Raw genomic sequence first — 26102 nt, 5'->3', positions numbered from 1 at the left:
ATTACAAAACATTGATTAGACCACGCTTGGAATATGGTGTCCAGTACTGGTTGCCTCTCTATAGGTAGGATGCGATCAACCTATAGAGGGTGCAGAAAAGAATCACAAATAAGTTGCCTGGACTGGAGGGCTTGACTTAAAAGAAGTGATTAGATAGGCTGGAACTATGTTCTCTGGAGTGAAGGAGACTGTGGGGTGACCTTATAGGGGGGTTATAAAATTATAAGAGGCACTTATAGGATAGATAGTCTTTGTGCCAAAGTTGGGAGGTCTACAGGACTAGTTTAGATGGGGCATTTTGGTCGGCATGGGTAAGTTGGGCCGAAGGGCCTGTTCCTGCGCTGTATGACTAGGACTAACTTTTCACATATCATTTTTATGGACAGGATGTTTTGGCATCAATACTAACATTGTCATTTGTAACTCCTCAAATACTATCATTTGTTTCATCACCGTCTAAGTGAAAAAAACTATTTAAATCAGCTTTTGGCTTGGATCATAATTGTTAAAAAATTCACTTTTTTGTTTTGGAAATTGGTTTTCATCGATTCTTTCGTATCTCTTTTTCCCAGCCACCCCCAATAGCTCCCTCCTTCCATGTTGTTGCTCTGCCCCCCTTTGCTATACCAATGATTGGTAGACGACTTGGATGGGGGAGTGAAGGGTGGAGATAGTAACCAAAGCTGGTTATAAGTAGAGAAGGTAGAGGGCTGCAGATTGTAGAATCTGACAAGAGAAGGTTGGGAATGAAGTGTAGAACCAGAGAGAGGGATGGTATATAAATGGGAGCAGGGAGTGGGAGACCTGGAGGGCTAGGGTAGAAGGAAGAGATGGAGGAGGGGAACAGAACTAGGTAACAGTGGGTGGGTTTGTGGAAAGAAAGACCCCTTCTCTCACCTGTTTCTACCAGCAACTTCCCTCTGGTTTCGTCTTGAAGGGCCTTGATCTGAAACATCAGTTTGTTTCCCCCCCCCCCCCCCCCCCCCCCCCCCCCCCCCCTTCCCTGCAAATATGCCCATTACATGCCATGTCACATTGTTAGGGTTTTGTAATCTACCTGAGAGATCGGTGCAGCTCAATCACATTGCTAGATTAACTGCAGTCCCATAAATTGTTTGTATCCCATACAAACGGCTGCTCCTGTGTGGATGCATAGAAATAAACTGCAGATGCTGGATTATATCAAAGATAAATACAAAGTGCTGGAGTAACTCAGTGGGTCAGGCAGAATCTCTGGGGGGAAAAGGATGGGTGGCGTTTTGGGTCGAGACCCTTCAGACTGTGTGTGATAGACTGGAAAAATCTGTGATAAGCAAATTGATATCCATGAGCACTGAAAACTTGTGTCACAGTGCCATCTACAGGTCTAAATGCAAAATTACAAGATGAAATGATCACATAATATTGTATTGACCATTTTGTAGACTTATTTAATAGTGATAGTTCTAACAAAGGGTCAACAACCTGAAATGTTAACTCTGTTCTCTTCCCACAGATGCATCCTCATTAATTTCAGTTTTTTAGCATCCCATACCAAGATATATGGTCCCAACCCGAAACAGCACATATACATGTTCTCCAAAGATGCTGCATGAACCACTGAGTTACTCCAGCACTTTGTGTCTTTTTATAAAATTGACAATCTTGTTTCTGCAGCATCGTTGGTACATTGGGTCAGTCAGACACACATGTGTATTCCTTCCTCTAGCTTCACAATTCACAACTCTTCAATGCTTTTGTCTCGCACCTTCTGTCTTTTCATCCCTGGCCTTTGTCGAATCAACTGCCCATCAAAAATAATCCTCACCTGTATCAATTCTCCATTGATGCCGCCTGACCTGCTTAGTTACTCCAGTACTGTGTTTTCTATACAGAAATTAAACTATGCATAAAGACATGAGCAATAAGTGGTAGACACGAGTAACTGCAATGATAAATGCAAGGAAATGCAATTAATGGTAGTATTGCATCAAAGGAAACCACCTGTAATGTTGCTTTAAAAAAAAAACTGTCATCACTGAAGAAGGCACAGAAAGCCTCCCACAATGATGCAGAACCACAGGTCTGGTGTGAATTAGAAGATGAAAGTAATTAGCACAGTAAAAAGTTAGTATTGAAGGAATTAATGGGACTGAAAAGCAATAAATTACCAGGATGTGCAAACCTGCATCCCGGGGCTTTGAAGAAGGTGACTGCAGAGATGGTGGATGACACCTGACAACATTTAATCATGTATCCGATGGTTCTCAATGTTCAGCACTGCTTGAGAAAAAAATAAAAAAATGAGGAACAGTAGATCAGATAAACTGACATCAGCAGTATGGAAATGAACAGATCACTTAGAAAATGTTAATGGGATTGGACATTGCGAACTGTGCGGAGGTGTTGGGTGAAGCGATCGCCAAGCCTGCGCTTGGTCTCACTGATGTAGAGCAGTTGACTTCTAGAGCAGCGGATGCGATAGATGAGGTTGGAGGAGGTGCAGGTGAACCTCTGCCTCACCTGGAAAGAATGTTTGGTCCTTGGATGGAGTCAAAGGGGGAGGTAAAACGACAAGTGTAGCCTTTCCTGTGGTTGCAAGGGAAAGTACCGAGGAGGGGGTGGTTTGGGTGGGAAGGGACTAATTAACCAGGGAGTTATGGAGGGAGCGGTCCCTGCGGAAAGCTGAAAGGGGGGGAGATGGGAAGATGTGGCCAGTGATGGGATCCGATTGGAGGTGGCAAAAATGTTGGAGGATTATCTGTTGTATGTGACGGGTGGAAGGTGAGGAGAAGGGGGACTCTGCCCTTGTTATCAGTGTTGGAATGGGGAATGAGAGCGGAGCTGCGGGATATAGAAGAGACCCTGGGGAGAGCCTCATCTATAGTCGAAGGGGGGAACCCCTTTTCCCTAAAGAATGAGGACATCTCCAACCTCATCTATTGTATCCGCTGCTCTAAGTGTCAACTGCTCTATATCGGTGAGACCAAGCGCAGGCTTGGCGATTGCTTCGCCCAACACCTTCGCTCAGTCTGCATTAACCAACCTGATCTCCCGGTGGCTCAGCACTTCAACTCCCTCTCCCATATCGAATGCGACCTTTCTGTCCTGGGCCTCCTCCATGGCCAGAGTGAGGCCCACTAAAAATTGGAGGAGCAGCACCTCATATTTCGCTTGGCTAGTTTACACCCCTGGGGTATGAACATTAACTTCTCCAATTTCAGGCAGTCCTTGCTTTCTCCCTCTTTCCCCTCCCCTTCCCAGCTCTCCCACAGCTCACTGTCTCCGCATCTTCCTTTCTTCTTCCCGCCCCCACCACCACATCAGTCTGAGGAAGGGTCTCGACCCGAAATGTCACCTATTCCTTCACTCCATAGATGCTGCCTCACCCGCTGAGTTTCTCCAGCATTTTTGTCTATCTTCGATTTTGCCAGCATCTGCAGTTCTTCCTTAAACAAACTGAATGGCCGAGTGGGCTCAATTTAGAAAGTTTCTTTGTAAATAGATTCTTGATAAGTCAGTGGGTGAAAGTTTATTATGGTAGACACGAATGTGAAGTTAAATTTACAATCACATCTGTCACGACTTTGTCAGCCTCGAGGAGCTGAGTGACATGCTCCGGATTCATATGTTTGTATAGGAAATTGTGCATCTGAGGGCCTGACTTTCTATACTGTTCAATTGGAGAAATAAAAATCAGTCATTGCATTTTTGCAGTTTCTGAGTGCATTCTGTCATGTTATACCTAACAATGAATCAGCCCAGTCAAAGAGCATTTTCAGGTACATGTGTACATGAGTTGGAGAGAAAGTAGAATAAATAAACTTCTGTTTGTTTTCAGGTAAAACCTTTGGTGGAGCGTCATTTACCCAATGATGATCTAAAAACATTTTGCTTTTCATCCAGTCCTGAGAATGAAATTATTGAAGACAGGCCACTTGTTCTTCGTGAATATACGGAACCATCAACTTCACATGAAGTAAGTTTTTACTCCTTTGAACAATATAAATGAAGAACTTATCTACCTCAACTTCAAGGTGGAAATTAATATGTAGTAAGTTAAACGAACCAAGCAAATTAGTATGGGTTGAATATGGTTGGGTGCAGGTCCGTGTATGGACTGAGTTCAGCAACCAAGTGTGCTGGCTGAACATGGCCAAGAGTGAGAGCAGAGTGGTAGAGCAGGCTCGGTGTGTGGATGTAATGCAAGGTGCACAGACATAACCTGAAGATGCCAGGTATGCATGCTGAATCTGGCGCTGGGCAATCGCAGATTGATCATTTACACATAAAGCAAATCTGTGATCGCAAACAAAGTAATTGGTGCAATCAGTTGATCTTTCATTTATGCTTATTTGGGTTTCAAAATTTAAGTTCCAAACTTGCCATAGATAGTCCAAACCTAAACTTTAGGTTGCAAACTTACGAAGATCACTTTGTGTTAAATTTTGATTGTGTATTGTGTGTTCTTTTTCATTGTACCGCTGCTGGCAAATTAATTTCACTTGCAATTTATGTGCAAGTGACGAATAAAACTGATTATTGTTGATTGTTGTTGTTGTTGTCATGTTAACTTTATCCTAACACTGTACCTCAGACTTCAGTTTTAGATTCATTCATATGCCTCTTTACTGATGTATTTCTTGCATAATTTCTACCATTTCCAAGTAGCGCAAGTTTGCTTTTGGCTCCGTGTGGTTGTATTCAGGACCATGTGTGGACTGAGTACAGCAGCTGAGTGTGCGGGCTGAGCATGGTCAAGAATGAGAGCAGGCACTGACTTCACTCCAAATATTTTTTTTTATGCCTGTTTTATTCACACTACCCAGAGCACCCTGCTGTTCATTTATTTAAATCCCATTTTGAATACTATCTCTTGCCAAATCCCAACCTCAATTTATCACCTGTTATTTGCCTTCCTACTCTTTCTTTTAATGCATTAAGCATGAATTCTGTACTGTTTTGATACTCACTGTGAACCTGCAATCATACTTCAGGAGCCTATCAATGCATTGATTGTTTATCCTTTTCCGTTGTAGCAACATCAAGAGCTCAATTTTCCTCCTGGTCCTTCTCGCATCATCCAACATTGACCCAGTTGAGGATCAGCAAATAGTCATTTTGCCTTCCGGAGTATACATGTATTTAGTAGGATATTGAGCAGAGTACATGATGATGATTCACCAGGATACACATCGGTATGAGGATCCATAAAATATAAAGAAAGTTATGGAGAAATTAGGTCTTGTTTTAATTGGCATATTAGAAATTGCAAGATAATTTGATTCGGAAGCTTAAAATGAAGAAGTGGGATTGGATGAATAGAAATGGACCGTACCCAGAATGAAAAGACAAAGATTTGCAATTTAAGAAGAGATTTAGGGTAGGAAGATGGAATTGATTACTAATTTCCTGTAAGTATGCAGGAAATGAAGGATAGTGGGGAAAGAACCGTCCTGGCACATGTGCATGTCCTAATTTGAGCTGATCCTCTCATGGTCACTGTCGGGGGTCCAGCCCTGAAGACCTGGCTTCCGTACTGCATATTGATCAGAGACGTGCCGAACGATTCGGGCCCGTAAATGCTTCTTTTTGCCACATCCTGGCAGATGCAACAATTACGTCAATTAATCACACCCAATCACTTGCCTATCTACAAATTTTAACAATCAAGTCTCGTAAATCAACATTCCTGTGATTCACCACACCCTTTCAAACTTCACTGTGTTGCAAACCTTGCCCACGAACCTTGCATGCACATACTTGCAGCAATTTAACATTGTAGTAAGGTCACCCAAACACTAATTGACAGGAGTTCCTTCTTTCTTGCATGACATGGTAGCATGGAAACACATGCAGCTGCAACAAACTGGAAGAGAGGTACTTCTGCTTTTCCTATCACCCATGGCGGAGATGCTGCTGTCTTGAATTGTGACACCTATTGCCAGCACAAGGCTGAAGCTGATAATTGTCAGGATGTCCTTGTTCTACATCCTCATCATATCCACCTTCTCTACAACCTACAGGTCTTGGAAGCACACTTCCATTACTATGTTCGATACACACTATAAATTCATGCAGTCTAATTTGGCTCCAACTCCTTCTGCAAATGGGCAGGATCATAAACGATGATGATTCAGAATACAGGAGGAGATAGAGAGCATGGTGTCAGGATAATAAACTCCCTCAATGTCAGCAAGACAAAGGAGCTAGATATTGACTTCAGGAAGCATGGTGGAGTACATGCCCCAATCAGTATCAATGGTGTCATAGTTAAGTGGTTGAGAACTTCAAGTTCCTTAGAGTCAATATTACCAACAATCCGTTGTGAACCAATGACATTAAAGGCTAAACCAATGCCTTGTACATCCTTAGGAGACTGAGGAAATTTGGCATGCCTATGATGACTCGTACAAAGGGTCAAGAGCTTCAAATTCCTGGGCGTGCATATCTCCGAAGATCTATCCTGGTCCGAGAACACTGATGCAATCATAGAAAAAGCACATCAGCGCCTCTACTTCCTGAGAAGATTACGGAGAGTCGGTATGTCAAGGAGGCTCTCGCTAACCTCTACAGGTGCACAGTAGAGAGCATGCTGACTGGTTGCATCGTGGCTTGGTTCGGAAACTTGAGCGCCCTGGAGCGGAAAAGACTACAAAAAGTAGTAAACATTGCCCAGTCCATCATCGGCTCTGATCTCCCATCCATCGAGGGGATCTATCACAGTCGCTGCCTCAAAAAGGCTGGCAGCATCATCAAGGACCCACACCATCCGGGCCATACACTCACCTCCCCACTACCTTCAGGTAGAAGGTACAGGAGCCTGATTACTGCAATGACCAGATTCAGGAATAGCTCTTCCCCACAGCCATCAGGCTATTAAACTCGGCTCGGACAAAACTCTGAACATTAATAGCCCATAATCTGTTTATTTGCATTTTATCAGTTTATTTATTCATGTGTATATGTTTATACAATGGTATATGGACACACTGATCTGTTCTGTATTCCTGCCTACTATGTTCTGGTGTGCTAAAGCAAATCAAGAATTTCATTGCCTTATCAGGGACACATGACAATAAACTCTCTCTCAAACTTAATGCTAGCATTTATTTCAAGAAGAGTTGTATACAAAAACATTGATGTAATGTTGAGGCTCTATGATGCTGGGAAGGCTACATTTGGAATATTGTGAACAAATTTGGGCACCATATCTGAGGAAGGATGTGCTGGCTCTGGAGAGGGTCCAGAGGAGGTTTACAACAATTAACCCAGGAATTAGTAGGTTAACCTATGATGAGCACTGGGCCTGTACTCGCTGAAGTATAGAAGAATGAGGGGGAGACCTCATTGAAACATATTGAACAGTGAAAGGCTTGGATAGAGTGGATGTGGAGAGACTGTTTCCACCAGTGGGAGAGTCTAGGACTAGAGGTCACAGCCTCAGAATTAAAGAACATTCTTTTAGGAAGGAAATTAGGATACATTTCTTTAGTCAGAGGGTGGTGAATCTGTGGAATTCTTGATTAGTAGAGGTGTCAAAGGTATGGGGAGCAGGCAGGAGAATGGGGTTAGGAGGGAGAGATAGATCAGCCTTGATTGAAGGGGAAGTAGACTAGATGGGCCAAATGGCCTAATTCTACTCCTACTCTTATGACATGACACAAGCATGTCTAGTTTTGATTCTTTTGTTTGATGTTGATGAGTCTTTGAGAGGCGGCAACGATGCATTTTAAACCATTGCTGTTCTTAAAAAATTAAGTTGTCACTTTTGTTTTGAAAGTGTTAATCTGGTTATTTTTTTGGTTGACAGTCACAGGCACTGGAGATCTCCATGCTTAAGCAGCAGATTGCCAAATGTGAGGAGAAGCTCCAGGTGCTGGACGTGATACAGAGTAAACTGCAAGCTTTAGAATGCTCTACAGCTGGGAAAGTGATTATAGATGCGAGGGATTGGAACAATCTACTGAGCCGCGTTGTACTGTTGGAAACTCAGCTGTTGCTACATTCCAAAAAGGTGAGTCAGAAATTTATTTTGGACGTGCTTTGTTCATCGGCATAAACTCAAGACATCCTCAATAGCAAATTTGGTGCTGCTCTGACTCAATTTGAGTGTTTCTGATACGGGTCACTGGATAATGAGAATTCTGGCCAACTCTACACTCACTCCACCCCATCTCCCAGAATGTCCTCAGCCTCAACTATTGATGCCAGGTGAAGTTAGCTCTGCTAAGACCAGAAATCCCTGCTGCGGTGCAGCTGTTCCTTGTTTAAGTTCTCATTTTTGCGCTTAACAATATCACCCCATATCTATTTACCGTCTTTTGCTTATCTAGATTCCCTGAAGCGTTAGCAAAGAATAAGGTTACATTGTCTACGTTATAGTCATGCTTATTCTTGAAATGGAAGAATCCAATGTATGCTGAGTAGTTGCTATGGATATCCATATGTTAAAAATTCCTTGATATTCCTAGTAAAACAAGGAGAAAACTTAATTCTGGAAGTGTCATAGAGGATCATAGAGTCAAAGTGTTATTAAAAGAGCTACTTGACATTTGAATTGACAACAAATACCATAGCAACACACGCAGAATGATTTTATTTAAAAAATAAAGTATTGCTAAGAGACACCAATTCTTTATATGGGCCATTTTAGTGCAGTTGTTTTGGTGCTTCGGACCAAATGTTTTTTTTTGGTTTGTGAAGTTCACAGTAGATTAAACAAAATGAAAAATGATAGAGAAAATAATCATACTTTCAGAGAGCTGGCTTAAGCAGGATCTGAAATGGATTAAAAAAATCTATTGGAAATGTGGCATATTTTTACCTATCAATTGAATAATTAATCTTTGACTTGTACCAATCTGTATCTTGCAAATGATATGTACTACATCTTTCCAAAAATTGTAAAGCATGCCATTTTCTCCTGACATAAATGAAAAATATTTTGTCTTTGGATGAATAAATTGATAATATTTGGGTCAGTTCTGTAAAATTCCTATAAAGCAAGTTTAAAAAAAAATCACATTTGTCTGTAATTATTTTTAGCTCGCATAATAGCTTGTCTTTCATCTCCAGAATGATTTACCTTCTGATTCCATTGGTGGGAATGATGAATATTCTTCATGCCAAATAACAAGCCATAACTCTTCAGGTAAACTGATATTGTAAAAATTAAATAATAATTGTCTTCTGAGGCAATCTCTCAGGATTGTGGATGATTTGCTTTTTCTCCCTTTTTTTGTGTGTTCTGAGGTGCATTATGAGACCAATTAAAAACATCTGAGTCTATAGATGGGGCAGGTGGTGCCTCATGGGATAAGTGAGTGGATAGTTTGTACACAAAAACAAAAAGTGGAGGTCAATTGAACATTCAAACATACATTCAGTGCAATCATTGTAAATTCAATCTAGGTTTTGACACCCCCCCCCCCCCCCCCTCTCTCCCCATAACCCTTGGCTACTTTGCAGTTTAAATGCCTTATCAATCTCGGTCTTGAATGTATTCAGTGACTGTGCCTCCTCAGTCCTCTGGGACAGCCAATTCCTGAGATTCATGACCTTCTGAGTGTGAGCTTCTTGCTCATCTTAATCTGGAATTGGTGATGCTTATTCTAAAACTTTGCTCCCTGGTTCTAGATAACTTCGCCGCAAATTTCAGTATCCATTCAAAATCTTGTTTCAATGAAGCCAACTTGCATTTCTTCTTGCTTCAATGAATATAGGGCCAGCTGCACATCTTTTCTTCATGCATCATAAACTGAATTCCAAGAACCAATCCAGTGAACTTTCTGTGCATCACCTCCAATGCAAGTACATCTTTCTTAAATATGGAGATGAAAACTGCATGTAATACTTTAAGTCCTGGCTCATAAGTGCCTGAAAAGCTGCATCAAAAGGTCCCTTATTTCATTCTCCATGCTTCTTACAATGTCTATTATGCTGCAGTCTAAACCTCAAATGGTTGATGGCACTCAGCCTGTATTTGCTGGAGTTTAGACGGATGAGGGGAGACTTCAATGAAACTTGCCGAATAGTGAAATGCATTGATAGAGTGAATGTGGAGAGGATGTTTCCACTAGTGGGATAGTAGGACCAGAGGCAATAGCCTCAGAATACAAGGACATACCTTGAGAAAGAAGATGAGGAGGAATTTCTTTAGTCAGAGGGTGGTTAATCTGTGGAATTTATTGCCACAGACAACTGTGAAGGCCAAGTCAATGGTAATTTTTGTATTTATATTTGTTGAGTGGTGTGGGCTGAATCACCTGCAGTTCAACACCAACAAGACTAAGGAGTTAGTGGTTGACTTTAGGAGGAGAGGAACACCCCTGTCCCCTGTCTCCATCAATGGCGTGGATGTGCAGTTTACCAAGGAGTACAAATACCTTGGAGTTTACCTGGACAGTAAACTGGACTGGTCCAGGAACGCCTAGGCCCTGTACAAGAAGGAACAGAGCCGGTTGTACTTTTTGAGAAGGCTCCGTTCTTTCAACGTCTGCAGTAAGATGCTGCAGATGTTCTACCATTCGGTGGTAGCCAGTGCCATCTTCTTCGCCCTTCAGCAGGACGAAGGCCGCGAACGCCAACAAGATTAACAAACTCATCAGGAAGGCTGCTCCTTCCCGGGGCGGGGTTGGATTCATGAGAGGTGGTCTTGGAGGGGAGGATGCTCCTTAAACGGTGGAGCATCTTGGACAATGCAGATCACTCCCTCCACGACACACTGGTCAACCTGAGGAGTACTTCCAGCAACAGACTGGTTCCATCAATGGGATTGAGGGGGAAAGATACATTGGCCAAGATTGACTGGCCAAAGTAGACATGATGGGCCGAATGGCCTAATTCTGCACTTGGAACTTATGATCGTTACTTCTTCATGTTTTCCAGCGATGCTGCCTGACTGCTGATTTATTCCAACACTTTGTGTCCTTTTAAATTTTAACCAGCATCTGCAGTTGTTTCTTTCTACACTGGGCAAAAGACAAAGCATTAGTGCAAAAACATGCTTTAAAAAAATAATAAGTCCGTGTTTGTGCAAGAGGTTGACCAGTCAAGGAAGAATTAGGTCAAGAACCTGATAGGTGAAGGAAAGTAGCTGTTCCTAAACCTGCTTATCTAGTACTTCAGACTTCTGTCCTTCCTGCTCGATGGTAGGGTTTGGATGATTTCACTGCATTTAATAAAAAGATTTAGAGGTTCATTTGGTATCCCAATAATGATAAAGTTCTGAACCAAGAGTGGCAAGAGGGGATTTAGCTGGATGGCTTTTCACTGGTTGGTATGGTAAGTATTAATTAATATATTTTCTTACAACATTCCATTTTAAAGGTGAATCTGATGACTAAGGAAAATGCTAACTTGTTAACAAGCCATTACAGGAATGATAAATTTTATCTTGGTCAGAGTTGACATCAATATCTATCAAAATGGAACTGCATATGCTGGTGTACACTGAAGATGGACAAAAAATGCTGGAGTAATTCAGCGGGTCATGCAGCATCTGGAGAAAAGGAATAGGTGACGTTTCGGGTCGAAACCCTGCTGAAGAAGGGTTTACTCCTGCATTTTGTGTCTACTTTAAAATGTATTTGCTTTTAATAATTGTTATGCTGCATTGCACAATTGCAGTATTTGTAGTTTGCCTGCACACTCTCAAGTTATCTTAAATATTTATACTTCTGTAAAATGTCACTCTTGACGCAAAATGGTGATAACGCAGGAATTCTGAAGATGATAATTTTTTGATATTGGGTGGGAAGTGTCAACCAATAATTGGCAATAGGCACATATGACTGCGTACTGAAGCTCAAGCAGCAATGTCTGTTGCTCCAAACAATGCCTGGCCTACTTTTTTTTCTTCACTAAATCAGTGTCTGGTATCTGGCCTTGCACAGGCATGTCAAAAGGCAGAGCTTGACTCAGGATGAATATTTCTTTGCAGATAAAGAACTAAGAGTGGAGACGCCAGGGAGCCTCAGCTATCAATCATCTGGATACAACTCGCTGTTATCAGCAGACGAATCGCCCAAAGCAATGTGCATCAATTCGTTATCTCTGACAGAAGTCACAAAGGTGAGTAAAATTGGATGAGATTTTCTTACGTCCTCTTTAAACGAGAGAGTGTGCTAATGTTTAGTTTAGTTTAGAGATGCAGCATGCAAACAGGCCCTTCAGCCCACCAAATCCATGGCGATCATAGATCACCCACTTTACATTAGTTCTATGTTACACCACTTTTGTATCCACTCTCTACACACTCGGGGCAGTTTACAAAAGCCAATTGACCTACAAACAAGCTTTCGGACATGGAATGAGACCGATTGGCCGAATGGCCTAATTCTGCTCTTATGTCTTATGAAACTAGCACCCAGAGAAAATCCACACCGTCACATGGTACGCCACTGTCCTGACATAAAATATTCTTCCATTTTGGTTATTTAAGTCAAAAGTTTCATCACCTCTAGAATTCAGGATTAAGACTGAAACATTGAAGGTTAAAAATGAATTGTTTTGAAAATATTGTCAACGTGGTTCATTCAACCTTACTTTCTATCAAAGAGGGCAAGAAGTATACACACAAAAAATAATGATTTCTTATAACATTACGATAGTTGTCAAAATCAAGAATATGCAAAGTTAGAGGGAAGGGTGGTAGTTGGAGATGATAGAGGGAAGAAGGCAGATGTAAGAGGAACTCATTTGAATGAGAATGGTGTTTGGAGACTGGAGAAAGAGTACTGGAAGTGGAGTAAATGAAGACATGAAATGGGATAGAGATTGGAGATGTATTTTGGGTTCTGGTTAACTTATACTATCATAATAATATGGTATCAACATGCTCACAATATCCAAGTTAGTTTTGGAGATACAATCGAACCAGGCCCTTCGGCCCACTGACTCCAAGCTGACCAGTGATCATCCATACACTTGTCCTATGTTATCCCAGCTCTGCATCCTAAACACTGGGAGCAATTTACAGCAGCCAGTTAACCTACAAACCTGCACTTCTTTGGAATGTGGGAGGAAACCGGAGCACCCGGAGAAAACCCACGTTGTCACAGGGAGAACATACATACTCCGTGCAGACAGCACCCATAGTCAGGATTGAACCCGCATCTCTGGCGCTGTAAGGCAGAAACTGCTGCACCACTGTGCCGCTCTATTCAAACCCATGTTGATGAAAGTAGTGATACTTTTATTCAAGTGGGATAAAACATGTGGCAGCATTGTGAGTAACAAATAACAGGACATTTCTTATGGTACTTTATGTGACATCTGTAGAGCTGCAACCTCAGAGTACCACTTCATCTATGTCATGGGCATTTATTACTGGTATCTATATTTAAAATTTACACAGTTTAATTGGTGAGTGTACTCTTGGCACTTGGATATGGCTCCTCAAGCAAATCCTTACTCATAGAGTCATGGAGCTGTAAAGCAAGGATGCAGGACCACCTTTTGTGCTAATCCCATACACCTGCATTTCGCCCATAGCCTTCTAAAGCTTTCCTATGTATATATCTGTTCAAGTGTCTTTTTAAATTAATCGTAGGGTTGGGAAGGTCTGAAGCTAGAAGTCCGTTAGCTCTGGCTAATCCAGAAACATTGTTTAATCTCTTATCTCGACGGAGATGTTTTTTTGGGGGGGTTTTCTGTATCACATCTCCGTCTGCACTGTGGCCTAACATCGAGGAGCTGATGGCCTCTTGCTGGGGATCGACTTCAGGAGCTTCAGGAGCCTGCAAACCTTAATATCGTGGAGCTGGCGGTCCGTGTCGGGGATCGACCTTAGAGCTCCAACCGCGGGAGCCTGCAGGACTTAACATCGTGGATCTGCAGAACTTTGGTCAGAGATCTACTTCGGGAGCTCCAGTCCGCAGGACCTTCAACGTGGGGGCTTCAATCGTAGGCTGCGGGAGATTAGATCGCCCCGACTGCGGATTGTTCAACTGCCCCGACCGCGGGACAATAAAGAGGAAAGAAGATTATACTTTATTGCCTTCCATCACAGTGGGGAACGTGGGGAATCCGTGTGGTGGATGTTTAAATTAGCTTTTATGTAGTTGTGTGTCTTGTTGCTTTTTTAGTATGACTGTATGGTAAATCGAGTTTCACTGCACCTTAATTTGTACACGTAACAATAAAATACCTTTGAACTTTGTACATTGAAAAATGAATGGAATAACAGTTTTCCAAATTTATATTTGAATCTTCCTATCCATTACAGTAAATTGCTTGTAACTAGGGATGAAAATTGAAGCTCGATAAACCCTTCAATCAAGGTTAAGGTTGTGACGGTACTGCCTTTTACCCCCACATCATTGAAGAGTCTATGATCACCAAAGTAGAATGAATGTGATCTATTTTGGCTAAGGCTATTGCTAAATTGAGGGGCTGAAATTTGTTTAGTCTCTGACTCATCAGCATTACAGAGGTTAAGAAATGAATGTCATTGCACCAGAATCTTAGTCATTCGCATTTCAAAGAGTTGAATATGCACACTCATGCTTCATGGGGCAATAACATGTCTTGAACACTGACCTTGGGGGTGGAAAGTTAATTAGACAGCCAGATGCAGCAAAACAACCATTGTAGCTGAATGAGACAAGATTTCTTATTTTATCGCAAGGTTAGAAAATATATAGAATGTGCAGGAACGAACTGCAGATGCTGGTATGCACTGAAGATAAACGCAAAATACTGGAGTAATTCAGCGGGTCAGGCAGCATCTCTGGAGAAAAGGAATAGGTGATATTTTCTCCATTCCCAACATATAAAATATATAATTGTGCTAAAAAACAAATATAGCAATAGGGTCAGAAATGTCACTCCTTCAAACGTTACAATGTTGGAACAGTTTAAAGATTGCAAGATAACTTGGCAATGTATGAAACTGGAAACGCATAGAACAGGAAAAAATACATTAGTGGGTTTTACAGATGAAGTGAATAAGTTTAAAATTAGAAATAAATACTCAGTAAGTTGGCAGCATTTCTTGAAAAACAGTTAATGTAACCGGTCCACAACTGTGTTTTCTCAGTATGCGTCCTTTTTGCAAGTTCTACTTGTTGGACAGGAGTTCTGTGAGACCCTCTCTCTGTTCCCTCTCCGTGATTCCTTCTGCTTGTCTGCTCTTCCGCCATGTTTTGAACCAGACACGCTGCCACTGACACGTGTGTATCGTCACCACTCATCTGCTGAACTGTTACTGTTTGAAATGTTAACTCCGCTTCTCTCCCCACAAATACTACCTGACCCACTGAGTATTTCAACCATTTTCAGTTTTACTTTCTCATTTTCAGCATCTGCAGACAACACCACAGATTAGAATTGAATCTGGCTTGCTGACGTTGTGAAAGCGCTACACTGGCTCTACCACTGTACATCCCAGCTCAGAAATCAGTAAAAAACAATGGAATAAATATAAACATAGTTAAATCGGGCCTTGGCATTCTGGGCTTTACCTCAAGGAAGTTATCATACAAAATCCCATTTTCCAATCTGATAGAAGTAATGTTATGGGACTCATTCTATATGAGATTATAGGATCTCTGTGTTGAAATCTGGATACTACTTTTCATGAAGGGTCGACTGTCCCAGGAGAGAATCTAGCACCAATTTAGCAATGATATGGGATTGATTTAAGATTGTAAGTAATTAAGATTGAACTATCTGCTAGGCAAGAAAAAGGCAAACGATTTCCTCTGTTAATGACTTGAGCCTGGGTTATAATTTTGCAATTCACACCTGGAGGCATATCTTCAGCCACAGGGAAGCAAATATCTCAACATTTAAAGTTTAAGTTGATGGATTTTTAACAGGTTTAGATGCTAGCGTTTCAGAGACAGATCAGCCATGATCCAACAGAAACAAGGGTCCTGAACTTAAAGAAAGGTAACTTTGAGGTTATGAGACGTGAATTGGCCAAGATAGACTGGCGATTGATTCTTAATGTGTTGATGGTGGATATGCAATGGAAGGCATTTAAAGACTGCATGGATGAAGTACAACAATTGTTCATCCCAGTTTGGCAAAAAAAATAAATCAGGGAAGGTAGTGCATCCGTGGATAACAAGGGAAATCAGGGATAGTATCAAAACAAAAGATGAAGCGTACAAATTAGCCAGAAAAAGCAGCCTACCAAAGGACTGGGAGAAATTCAGAGACCAGCAGAGGAGGACAAAGGGCTTAATTAGGAAAGGGAAAATAGATTATGAAAGAAAACTGGCAGGGAACATAAAAACTGACTGCAAAAGCTTTTATAGATATGTGAAGAGAAAAAGATTAGTTAAAACAAATGTAGGTCCCTTGCAGTCAGAAACAGGTGAATTGATCATGGGGAACAAGGACATGGCAGACCAATTGAATAACTACTTTGGTTCTGTCTTCACTAAGGAAGACATAAATAATCTGCCGGAAATAGCAGGGGACCGGGGGTCAAATGAGGTGGAGGAACTGAGTGAAATCTAGGTTAGCCGGGAAGTGGTGTTAGGTAAATTGAATGGATTAAAGGCCGATAAATCCCCAGGGCCAGATAGGCTGCATCCCAGAGTACTTAAGGAAGTAGCCCCAGAAATAGTGGATGCATTAGTGATAATTTTTCAAAACTCTTTAGATTCTGGAGTAGTTCCTGAGGATTGGAGGGTAGCTAATGTAACACCACTTTTTAAAAAGGGAGGGAGAGAGAAAACGGGGAACCAGTTAGTCTAACGTCGGTAGTGGGGAAACTGCTAGAATCAGTTATTAAAGATGGGATAGCAGCACATTTGGAAAGTAGTGAAATCATTGGACAAAGTTAGCATGTATTTATGAAGGGTAAATCATGTCTGATGAATCTTATAGAATTTGTCGAGGATGTAACTAGTAGAGTGGATAAGGGAGAACCAGTGGATGTGTTATATCTGGACTTTCAGAAAGCTTTCGACAAGGTCCCACATAAGAGATTAGTATACAAACTTAAAGCTTATGGTATTGGGGGTTCAGTATTGATGTGGATGGAGAACTGGCTTGTACTCAAAAGCAACAAGCGTGGATCTGAACAATTTAATGATTTGTCAGGCAGCATCTAACAGAATTCCCGGGCACATTTGTGACCTTTGGATTCTCTTGGTATGTTCAAGAAGGCTGCCCTCGGTGTGCAAGGCTTAATGGACAATAGGTGCAGGAGTAGGCATACGGCCCTTCGAACCAGTTCAATGTGATCATGGCTGATCATCCCCAATCAGTACCCTGTTCCTGCCTTCTCCCCATATCCCCTGACTCCGCTATCTTTAAGAGGCCTATCCAGCTCTCTCTTGAAAGTATCCAGAGAACCGGCCTCCACCGCCCACTGAGGCAAAGAATTCCACAGATTCACAATTCTCTGTGTAAAAAAAAGTGTTTCCTCATCTCCACTCTAAATGGCTTGTCCCATATTCTTAAACTGTGGCCCCTGGTTCTGGACATCGTACAAACCTTTTTGGTGTTTTACCTATCACATGTTTCAAGTTTGATACGATACGATAGAACTTTATGTTCATGCAATGAAGCAATTTATCTAAGAGATAAAAGAGTCTGAAGAAGGGTGCCGACCTGAAATGTCACCTATTTTTCGCAAGAGCTGCTGCCTGACCTGCTACGTTACTCCAGCATTTTGTGTCCATCTAAGAGATATTAAAGTTTAGCGTTTCAAGGTCAGTTTATTGTCACCTGTACCAATTAAGGTACAGTGAAATTTGAGTTGCCATACAGCCATACTAAGTGAAAAGCAATAAGACACACCACCACATAAAAATTAAAATAAACATCCAACACAGTGTCCAAAAATGAGTTACCCATAGTGATTGTAATCAGCACAACTCTTATTCATTTAGCGACAGTGTGAGATGTCTGCAGCAAATGGTATTTGGGATAAAGCTGTTGGATTTATACAAGAGCAGTGATACATAATGTTTTCAAGGAAGGTTATCCGAGATGTCCATTCTTGTTTATAATTAGAAATTGGAATGAACAACTGTAGCTGGGGTCATTTCGACTTTCAACAATTGACTGCAGGATCAGGATGGTAGCTAAAATTACATTTGGAAATTTTGGTGTAAAAAAATGGGAATGATAGAATTTGGAGACACAAGTCATTGCAGATGCTGGAATTTCCTCTGTTTATGATAATGCCCTAGAAAATAAAAAATAAAATTTTTGTCATTGCATTTTAGAAAACGATCCAGTTTTGTTCTTCATGTACAAGCTAGTCTTTTTCTGCACGTTGTAGTATGTAAGAGTTATGTTTTTCCATTCAAACCCATGCCTTGTATTTTACAGTCACACGCAGTCAAGTACAAAGTGGAAAGGATAAGCAAAATGTGAGTATTTATTCTTGTATTGAAACGGGTGTTAATTTTGCAATTGTTTCCAAATAGATGTGCAATTGTATTTTTGTTTGTAAGTTAGTAGTAAAAACTAGAACAACAATGTCATTAATTGCCATATTTTCCTATTATTTAATCCATAAATATATTTCAAAACTGCCTACCAAGATTGGGCCAAACATTGGACTCGTGTAGATGGGGCATCTTGGTCAGCATGAGCAAATGGGGCCGAAGGGCTTGTTTATGTGCACTATGACTATGATTCGATAGGGTATCTTTTGTTTTATTCATTCTGAGGCTTCCTACAAATGTGTCAATCTATTTTTACACATGTACCTGCTTAGCTCAACCATTGAGAGCACTGGTTCATCTGGTGGTTCCAGAATCTAAATGCTCGCAGGTCGTGATCCAAAACCTGAAGTGATAGGGTGGGGGAGTGATGGGTAAGGCATCCACTCAAGCGGTATATGCCAGGAATCTAGCAAGATCTATTTCCCTCTGTGCTGGCACATATGGAGCAATGAACAGTGACTTCCTTTGCTACATGGCTCAGCGTATGATCAGCCGCTGTGTCAATTGGTAGAGGCTGGTGTTGGACTGGGCTTAGAATTGCAGTCACTAGGTGCTACATATGGGGATCGGGCTATATTCTGGTTGTCAAGCGAGTGTGGGACTATCAGCGGCACAACATTTTTGTTGGCAGATTGCCTAGATTGCTATGATTTCACTAATCATCACCTACTGGATGTGATGGAAACTGCTGCCTCCTGCTTTTGCCTGGCTACATAGCTTTCCCAATCCAGAGATTTCTCTGTGCAACAGGCTCAATGGCCAGAGACCATACCTGTTTGTGGCCTTCTGTACTGGCCCAGTGAGATCCATTGTTAGCTTATGTATGGCATGTAACATAAATTGAATCCAATACTCCCTGAGTCAGAACCTTCCAGCAGCTGTCTCCACCTTTGCCCTCTCTTCCCCTTAGTATCTATTTTCTTCTGTCTCCCTCTATCCATTGTCTAGCTGTCAAGCTTCACCCATCCCTAATCCACTAATCACCTCTCGTTTCTGTCTCACTGCTCTCCCTCTCCTCTTTGACAATCTCTCCTCTCACTCTCCGTCCTGATGCACGGGTTTGACTCCATCTCAAATTTTGCTTGGGCAGCTTCCAACCCAGTGGTATGAACTTTGATTTCTCTAACTTCAAGTAACCCAGCATTCCCTCTATCTCCATCCTTCCCCCACCCAAGTTGCATCAACTTCTCGTTCTCATCCAGCAAACAGCTAACAACGACCTGTTTCCTTTATCATCGTTACTTTTGTGCATATCGTTCATTCATTTATTCTATATCTCTCTATATTACCATCTATATCTCTCGTTTCCCTTTCCCCGACTCTCAGTCTGAAGAAGGTTCTCGACCCGAAACGTCACCTAATCCTCACCAGAGATGTTGCCTGTCTCGCTGAGTTAGTTACTCCAGCACTTTGTGTATATCTTCGATTTAAATATCGCATCTGTTGTTCCTTCCTACAGATTTTTTTAATCTTAGTGGATAAAAATTTTGATCAAATTATTTTTGCACATCTGAAAAGGTCTTCTGTGGGTCAGAGAATTTTTGATTTATTTCTGTTTTAATCTCTGAATTTCTTACTCCCTTTGGATATTATTTGGATGACTAGTCTGTGTTGATTTGTATTGGCCCCAGTTAATCCCCACTGTCGTAACTACATTGGTGGGACCATGAAACAAACATTATATTTCTGTTACAGGTTATCTCAAACATACCAAGGCATGTCCAAATTACATTAGTGGATAAATGGGTATCTCTCTATTCATATTATTTTGTTTGTTTCATTTTTGGAATAATTGAAACCTCTAGAAAAATATTGTCATTAGCTGCAGTACCTGATCATGGCCAGAAGATGGCACAGATTTCTACACTGATACACTCACAATTGTTACTGGTCTGTTTGAGCACAGCACCACCCTGTGGAAGAAATCAAATACAAAATTTAATTATGCAATATTAAATAACTGACCTACAAAAAACTCCTTCCCTTCAACCCCCCCCCCCCTTTCCCTGTGCCCCGCTTCGCTTCACACCAATTTCTCCGCTTCCTCCTCCACCTCTATTCTTTCCTCTGGCTTCATAATTCACGCCTGTCTAAAGAAGGGTTCCAAACAGTTACCTTTTCTCCAGAAATGATGCCTGACCCACTTACCACAGCACTTTGTGTCTATCTTTGGTATAAACCAGAACCTGCAGTTCTTTGTTTCCACGTTCTATCTCGCCCCATCTCCTAGCATTCTCTGAAGGACACATTGGTCCCCTTCCACATATGGAACCACACCACACCACAGCGCCCCCTCCAGAGACCCCCCCCACACCAACATGTTCTCCCACTGCAAACGGTCTGAAGAAGGGTCCCAAATCCCATAAACATCATCTATCCATGTTCTCCAGAGATGCTGCCTGACCCACTTAGCACTTTGTGTTTTAGAGGGTTCCCTTATTCAATTAGCCTTGCATGAAGAAGCAAAGGGAGCAATCTTGAGTACAGAGGCAGTGCTTGACAATGGATTCATCAAGATGTACTGGTAATCGAAAAAGTAATTCTCAACAAAAGACGACTGCAAATCTAAAGGTGATTTGTGGACTACAGCACCCAGTTCAGCAATTCTCTTTTGCAGTTGTGAAACAGTCAGTGAAGGACACATTGGTCCCTAAAAAATAAAAAAAGGAAGAGAGAAAGAGGAAAGTAGAAATGGAAGAGAAGGCCCACACAAATCTGTAAAGATGTAGGCACAGCGTCATGCACAATCGGCACTACGGCACCGCTGCTCACATGTTCCAGAGACCAACCGTGGTTCTAATTTCTTCAAGGCGTGCTATGACCTTGAACATTTTAACAGTTGGTCTGTGCCAAGTTTGCATTCCAATTATTCCCTTTGACTGCAATTGGTATCTTTCATTACAGATAATCCATTCCGGGTTCTATTCCTTGAAAATCTTTGTAAATTTCCTCCCAAAAATTCCCATTTGTACATGCGGGTGTTATATTAGCGTTTTAATTTATCGCTGGGAGAGACGTTTGGATAAAAATTGCCTTCTAGTAATTTCATTGAGTGTCTTGATAGAGAAAGTGAATCAAATATTTTTGTACATTAATGGAACTAATGTTTCCCAACTTCGAGATCTTTGTCATTAGCTCTTGTTCCCAATGGTTCATTGGCTAGTGCAGACTTAAGTGTTGAGGGGATTCTCTATTTAATATATTATTATTGATATTAATTTTTGTGAATCAGCCTTGATATTCATTGCTTCTTCTAAAGGATCTAAAAATTAGTTTGAAATCTATGTGTATGTTTCTTCATAAAGTCACATACCTGTATATATTTAAAATATTGATTATCCTTCAATTTAAATTTTAATTTTAATTGTTGTAAAAGTTTGCCCACTTCATACATGGCCTAATAGTCTATCCCATTGTTGAATGTGTTGTCGATGAGAGAAGGTTTTGAATGCGGGGTTGTTCAATAGTGGGGTTAGTACTGATAAATTATTTAATTTCAAGGATGCTTTTATTTGTTTCCCAAATTCTTATTATCTGTGAATAATTGGGGTTCTTCTTATATATTATACTATTTACTATTCAATTTTATCGGTTGAGAGCAGGATCGTTCCTATATCGTGCGGATAGCACTCCTCTTTCTCCATTCTTATCCACTCCAACTGCTGAGTGGGAACTATCTAGCCAGTATATTATGTTCTTAATATGCACCCCCAGTAGTAATATATAAAGTTAGGTAATGATAAACCCCCACTTCTTTAGATTTGCACAAATGCTTTTGTTGAATTCTATGTGTTCTGTAGTCCCATATAAAATTAGTGATAGTGGAATCTAATTTTTTGAAAAAATATTTTGGATATATATTGGGATTGCTTGAAACAAATATATTAATTGTGACGAGGCATTCTACCTATCAATGAGAGTGGAAGCGTTTTCCAAAATTTAATCGTATCATTCAGTTTAATAGTGGTATAAAATTGGCACTAAATAATGATTTTGTCTTCTCGTAATTTGAATACCCAGGTACTTGAATTTTTCTGGTGCAATTTTGAAGGGGAATTTTAGTAAGTGTCTCGAATCCTGTGGTTTTAAAGACATATTTTTGCGTTCGAATCGAATCCTGTGGTTTTAAAGACATTTCGCTTTTATTCCAATTTATTCTGTATCCTGAAAAAGAGCCGAATTCCTCAATTAGTGTTAATAAGGTGGGTATACTCGTTTGTGTATTAGTAATATATAAAAGGATATCATCAGCGTATAATGAAATTTTATTCTTTGAGTCCTTGCTGTTATATCCGTGAATATTCGGGTGATTTCTAATCCTTTCGGCCAGCGGTTCTATCATAAGGGCAAATAGCAATGGTGATAAGGCACACCCTTGCCTATTACCCCTTGATAAGTAAAATTTTGGAGATAGCGTATTGTTAGTTAATATTCTTGCCGTAGGTCTATCATAAAGTAGTTTAATCCATCTGATAAAATTCTCTCCCATATTAAATTTTTGGAGTATCTTCGGTTTAAACCAGCATCTGCTGTTCCTTCCTATACAAAAAGAAACAGGATATGCTTTGACTTCAACGTGATGTAAGAAAAAAGAAACATGATTTTTTGGCAAAACACAGACACCCAGAAGATCTTGGATATCAAATTTGAATAAAAAGCAAAAAAATGAAATTGGAAGTTAAAGCAGAGATAATTAAAACACTGCAGACCAAGGCCATCACCATACTATAAGATGAATTAAAAGCAAGTGGACCAAACTCATCTCTTCCTAAAACGTTGAAAACCAAAGCTCAGATGTAAAGAGAACTACTGGACACTGAAATTGATTTGTGTAAGAAAGTACAAGCTGGAGAGGATATCACTAAAGTTGAAAAAAACCGAAGAATTCCAGCTGGAGGCTGCCAAACAATGGATCCTTTTTGTGTTTGTGGGAGAGGACACAACTCCAGAGACCGAGGTAGTGGCAAAGGGCATCTTGTGCCTAGTTTGGAGTGTACTTTTCCACTCAGTAGTTGACCACTGTCCAAAATTGAATTGAATTGAATTGAATTGAATTGAATTGAATTTCCTTTATTGTCATTCAGACCTTACGGTCTGAACGAAATTTCGTGCCTGCAGTCATACATACAATGATACAATAATAAACAACAATAAACACAAATTAACATCCACCACAGTGAGTCCTCCAAACACCTCCTCACTGTGGTGGAGGCAAAAATCTTAGGGCTGCAGTCTCTTCCCTCTTCTCCCTCTGTGCTGAGGCAATCATTGAACATCACTGGATTTGCAGAAAGGAACCAAGATGGAAGTCCGGCCACATTTTTCACAATTTGGTGAACTTGAAGATTGTCCAATTGATGATGATTCTTGTCACGCAATCATCACCTACAAGATGAGGTCGGAAGCAGACGCTGTTGACTTACTTGGAATTTGTTTCAAGAGGCAGGACTTAAACTTGCATGGTACAAACTTGGATCCACCACCCTTGTTATTAAGCCTAATGAAGATGTGGAGACGGGTGAAGAGGAGTCTCAGGAAGAATCTTTGATGCTACATTACTGCAAGACGGCAATGATGTAGATGATAAGTTTTAATGGTCTTGCTTCCTTTTTGGTAATCCGGCATCTGCCATTCCTTGTGTCTGCAAATAAAAAGAACAAACTGGCTACATCATTTTACCAAGAGTATTATTAACCTTGTGTAAGAGTTAATTGTATTGGGCTACCAACTTTCAAGCACCCCCATCTGATCTTCATTTGGAGAGTGGGACAGATTGCTAACAGGCCGGGGAAATTATGACTTGGGTAAGCCAATTGCTGAAGGGAAAGGATACTTGTGGTGAGGTGCTGCAACTGCATAAATGATGCACTATTTATGACACATCTGGCACTTTACAGGACGGGCTCGTAATAAAAATTTAAAGGCAGAATTATTTAAATCCCATTCAAGGCAATCGAGTTCTGCACTGCAAGATTTGATGTAGCCCAGGAAGTATTTATTATGCTAAGATCATTTATATATGGTTTAGTATATTTTGGAGATAAATTGTGGAAATAGACCCTTCATCCCACAGAGTCTGTGCCGACCAACGATCACCCGTACACTAGTTCTATCTTATCCCAGTTTTGTATCATACACATTAGGGGAAATTTACAGAAACCAATGAACCCACAAACCTGCACGTCTTTGGAATGTGGAGGAAATCTGAGCACCCAGAGAAAACCCATGCTGTCACAAAGTGAACGTACAAACTCCATACTGTCAGCACCCGTAGTCAAGATCGAACCTAGGTCTCTGGCGCAATAAGGCAGCTACCCTACCTCTGCACCACTGTGCCAGTTCGAGTTGTGTGAGAACAAGCTAACTTGATATGATTATATTTCCAAAGCATGCAGAATCTAAAGACCAGGAGGAAGGAGTGGCATTGATATTTATTAATTTCTTCCCTAGGATTGAAGAAACCTCGGAACTGCTGAAGTGTACAGAAAATTCAGCTGAGACTAACAATACAGGCCCTTCATTGATTCTCTAGCAAAATCCCAAGGATGTTGAAAATCTAACATAAAAACAAAAATTGTCAATCACCCAGCAGTTCGGGCAGTGTCGGTGCAGAAGGAGGCCGAATTCATGTTTCAAGTCTGTGACTTTTGATCAATACAACTGATTGTATCATTGCAGAGGTTCAAAGTTTATATTACCACTCTTGATAAAAAATAAAAAAAAAAATTTGTAATTTTATAATTAAGTAGAAGTTATTTACCAGCATTGAAATTTCCGATTGTGAAGTTTTATAATATCGGAAGCTACAATAATAAATGTCTATGAAATCTTAAAATATATAACTTGAAAACAAATTACAAAAGATTAATAAAACTATTTTGGTTTCGATTGATTTGATTTTTTTAACGTATTGTAGCCACTGTACGTGCGTGTGTGTGCGCATGCGTGTGTGTTACCATCTTGTATTAATTTATTACACAGTTCTAAGGAATGGACAGCAGTATCTTACAACTGTGAGGACAGTCTTTAATTAACAGGATTAGAATATTCTTTGTTTTACATAATGTTTGCCGTAGAATTTCTTGATGATCTTCGGTCAGTGGGGCATTTAGTTTTATTCAAGTCTAATCTTGAGACAGCAGCCAAGATGAAAAGTTAACCATGAGCCCTAATAAACTCAATGCTAAATTAATTTTATTTTACTAACCAAGAAGGGCAGGGTCAACAGATGCATAGGTCCTTCACTGAAGGGTATCACTATTCATTCATCGTCACTCGGTCCATCTCTTGGAACTCCTTCTCAACAGCACTGTAGGAGGAGCTTCACCAGAAGCCTGCACTGATGCAAGAAGGCAGCTCATCACCACCTTCTCAAGGACAATTAGGGATGAGCAATAAATGTTGGCCTTACTGGCAAACACAGATACTGAAAAAACGAATAAATTGGAGAATGTATATTACTTTTGTCTAATGTGCAATATGTAAAAAATCAGTTATAAACTCTGGGTTTTACTTCCTAGTTTGTTGTCTATCAGATTTCTTTAATACACCTGGCTGCTCCGATATTGTTGTTGGATGCTATGGAGCCCTTGGAATTTGTTGCAGCTATCGACATTGGGAATGCTGAATGGCATGTCATAGAGATTGCCAAGTGGGAAGCTTTCTTTCAGGCCAGTTTTAAGTGCCATTATGTAGAAATGAGAA

General features: G+C 40.6%; 1 protein-coding gene across 4 annotated transcripts in view; it reads left to right on the top strand.

Moving 5' to 3' along the window:
* cep44 (centrosomal protein 44) overlaps positions 1-25886 on the top strand; it is a 64257-nt gene extending 38371 nt beyond the window's left edge. For 3 of the 4 annotated variants that reach the window (XM_055632308.1, XM_055632309.1, XM_055632310.1), the window contains 6 exons: positions 3821-3958; positions 7793-7996; positions 9058-9133; positions 11924-12054; positions 18280-18320; positions 24849-25885. In XM_055632308.1, the coding sequence (XP_055488283.1) occupies positions 3821-3958; positions 7793-7996; positions 9058-9133; positions 11924-12054; positions 18280-18320; positions 24849-24930 (672 nt within the window). In that variant the 3' untranslated portion in view covers positions 24931-25885. Of the gene's footprint in view, positions 1-3820; positions 3959-7792; positions 7997-9057; positions 9134-11923; positions 12055-18279; positions 18321-24848 lie in introns of all 4 variants that reach the window. The other variant, XM_055632306.1, reaches the window with a different exon arrangement.
* Positions 25887-26102: the final 216 nt, after the last annotated feature.

The sequence above is a fragment of the Leucoraja erinacea genome, chromosome 3, assembly GCF_028641065.1.
Source record: "Leucoraja erinacea ecotype New England chromosome 3, Leri_hhj_1, whole genome shotgun sequence".
Lineage (NCBI taxonomy): Eukaryota > Metazoa > Chordata > Chondrichthyes > Rajiformes > Rajidae > Leucoraja > Leucoraja erinaceus.
The sequence above is the reverse complement of the archived record's forward strand: the minus strand, read 5'-3'. Positions and strand labels throughout refer to the sequence as shown.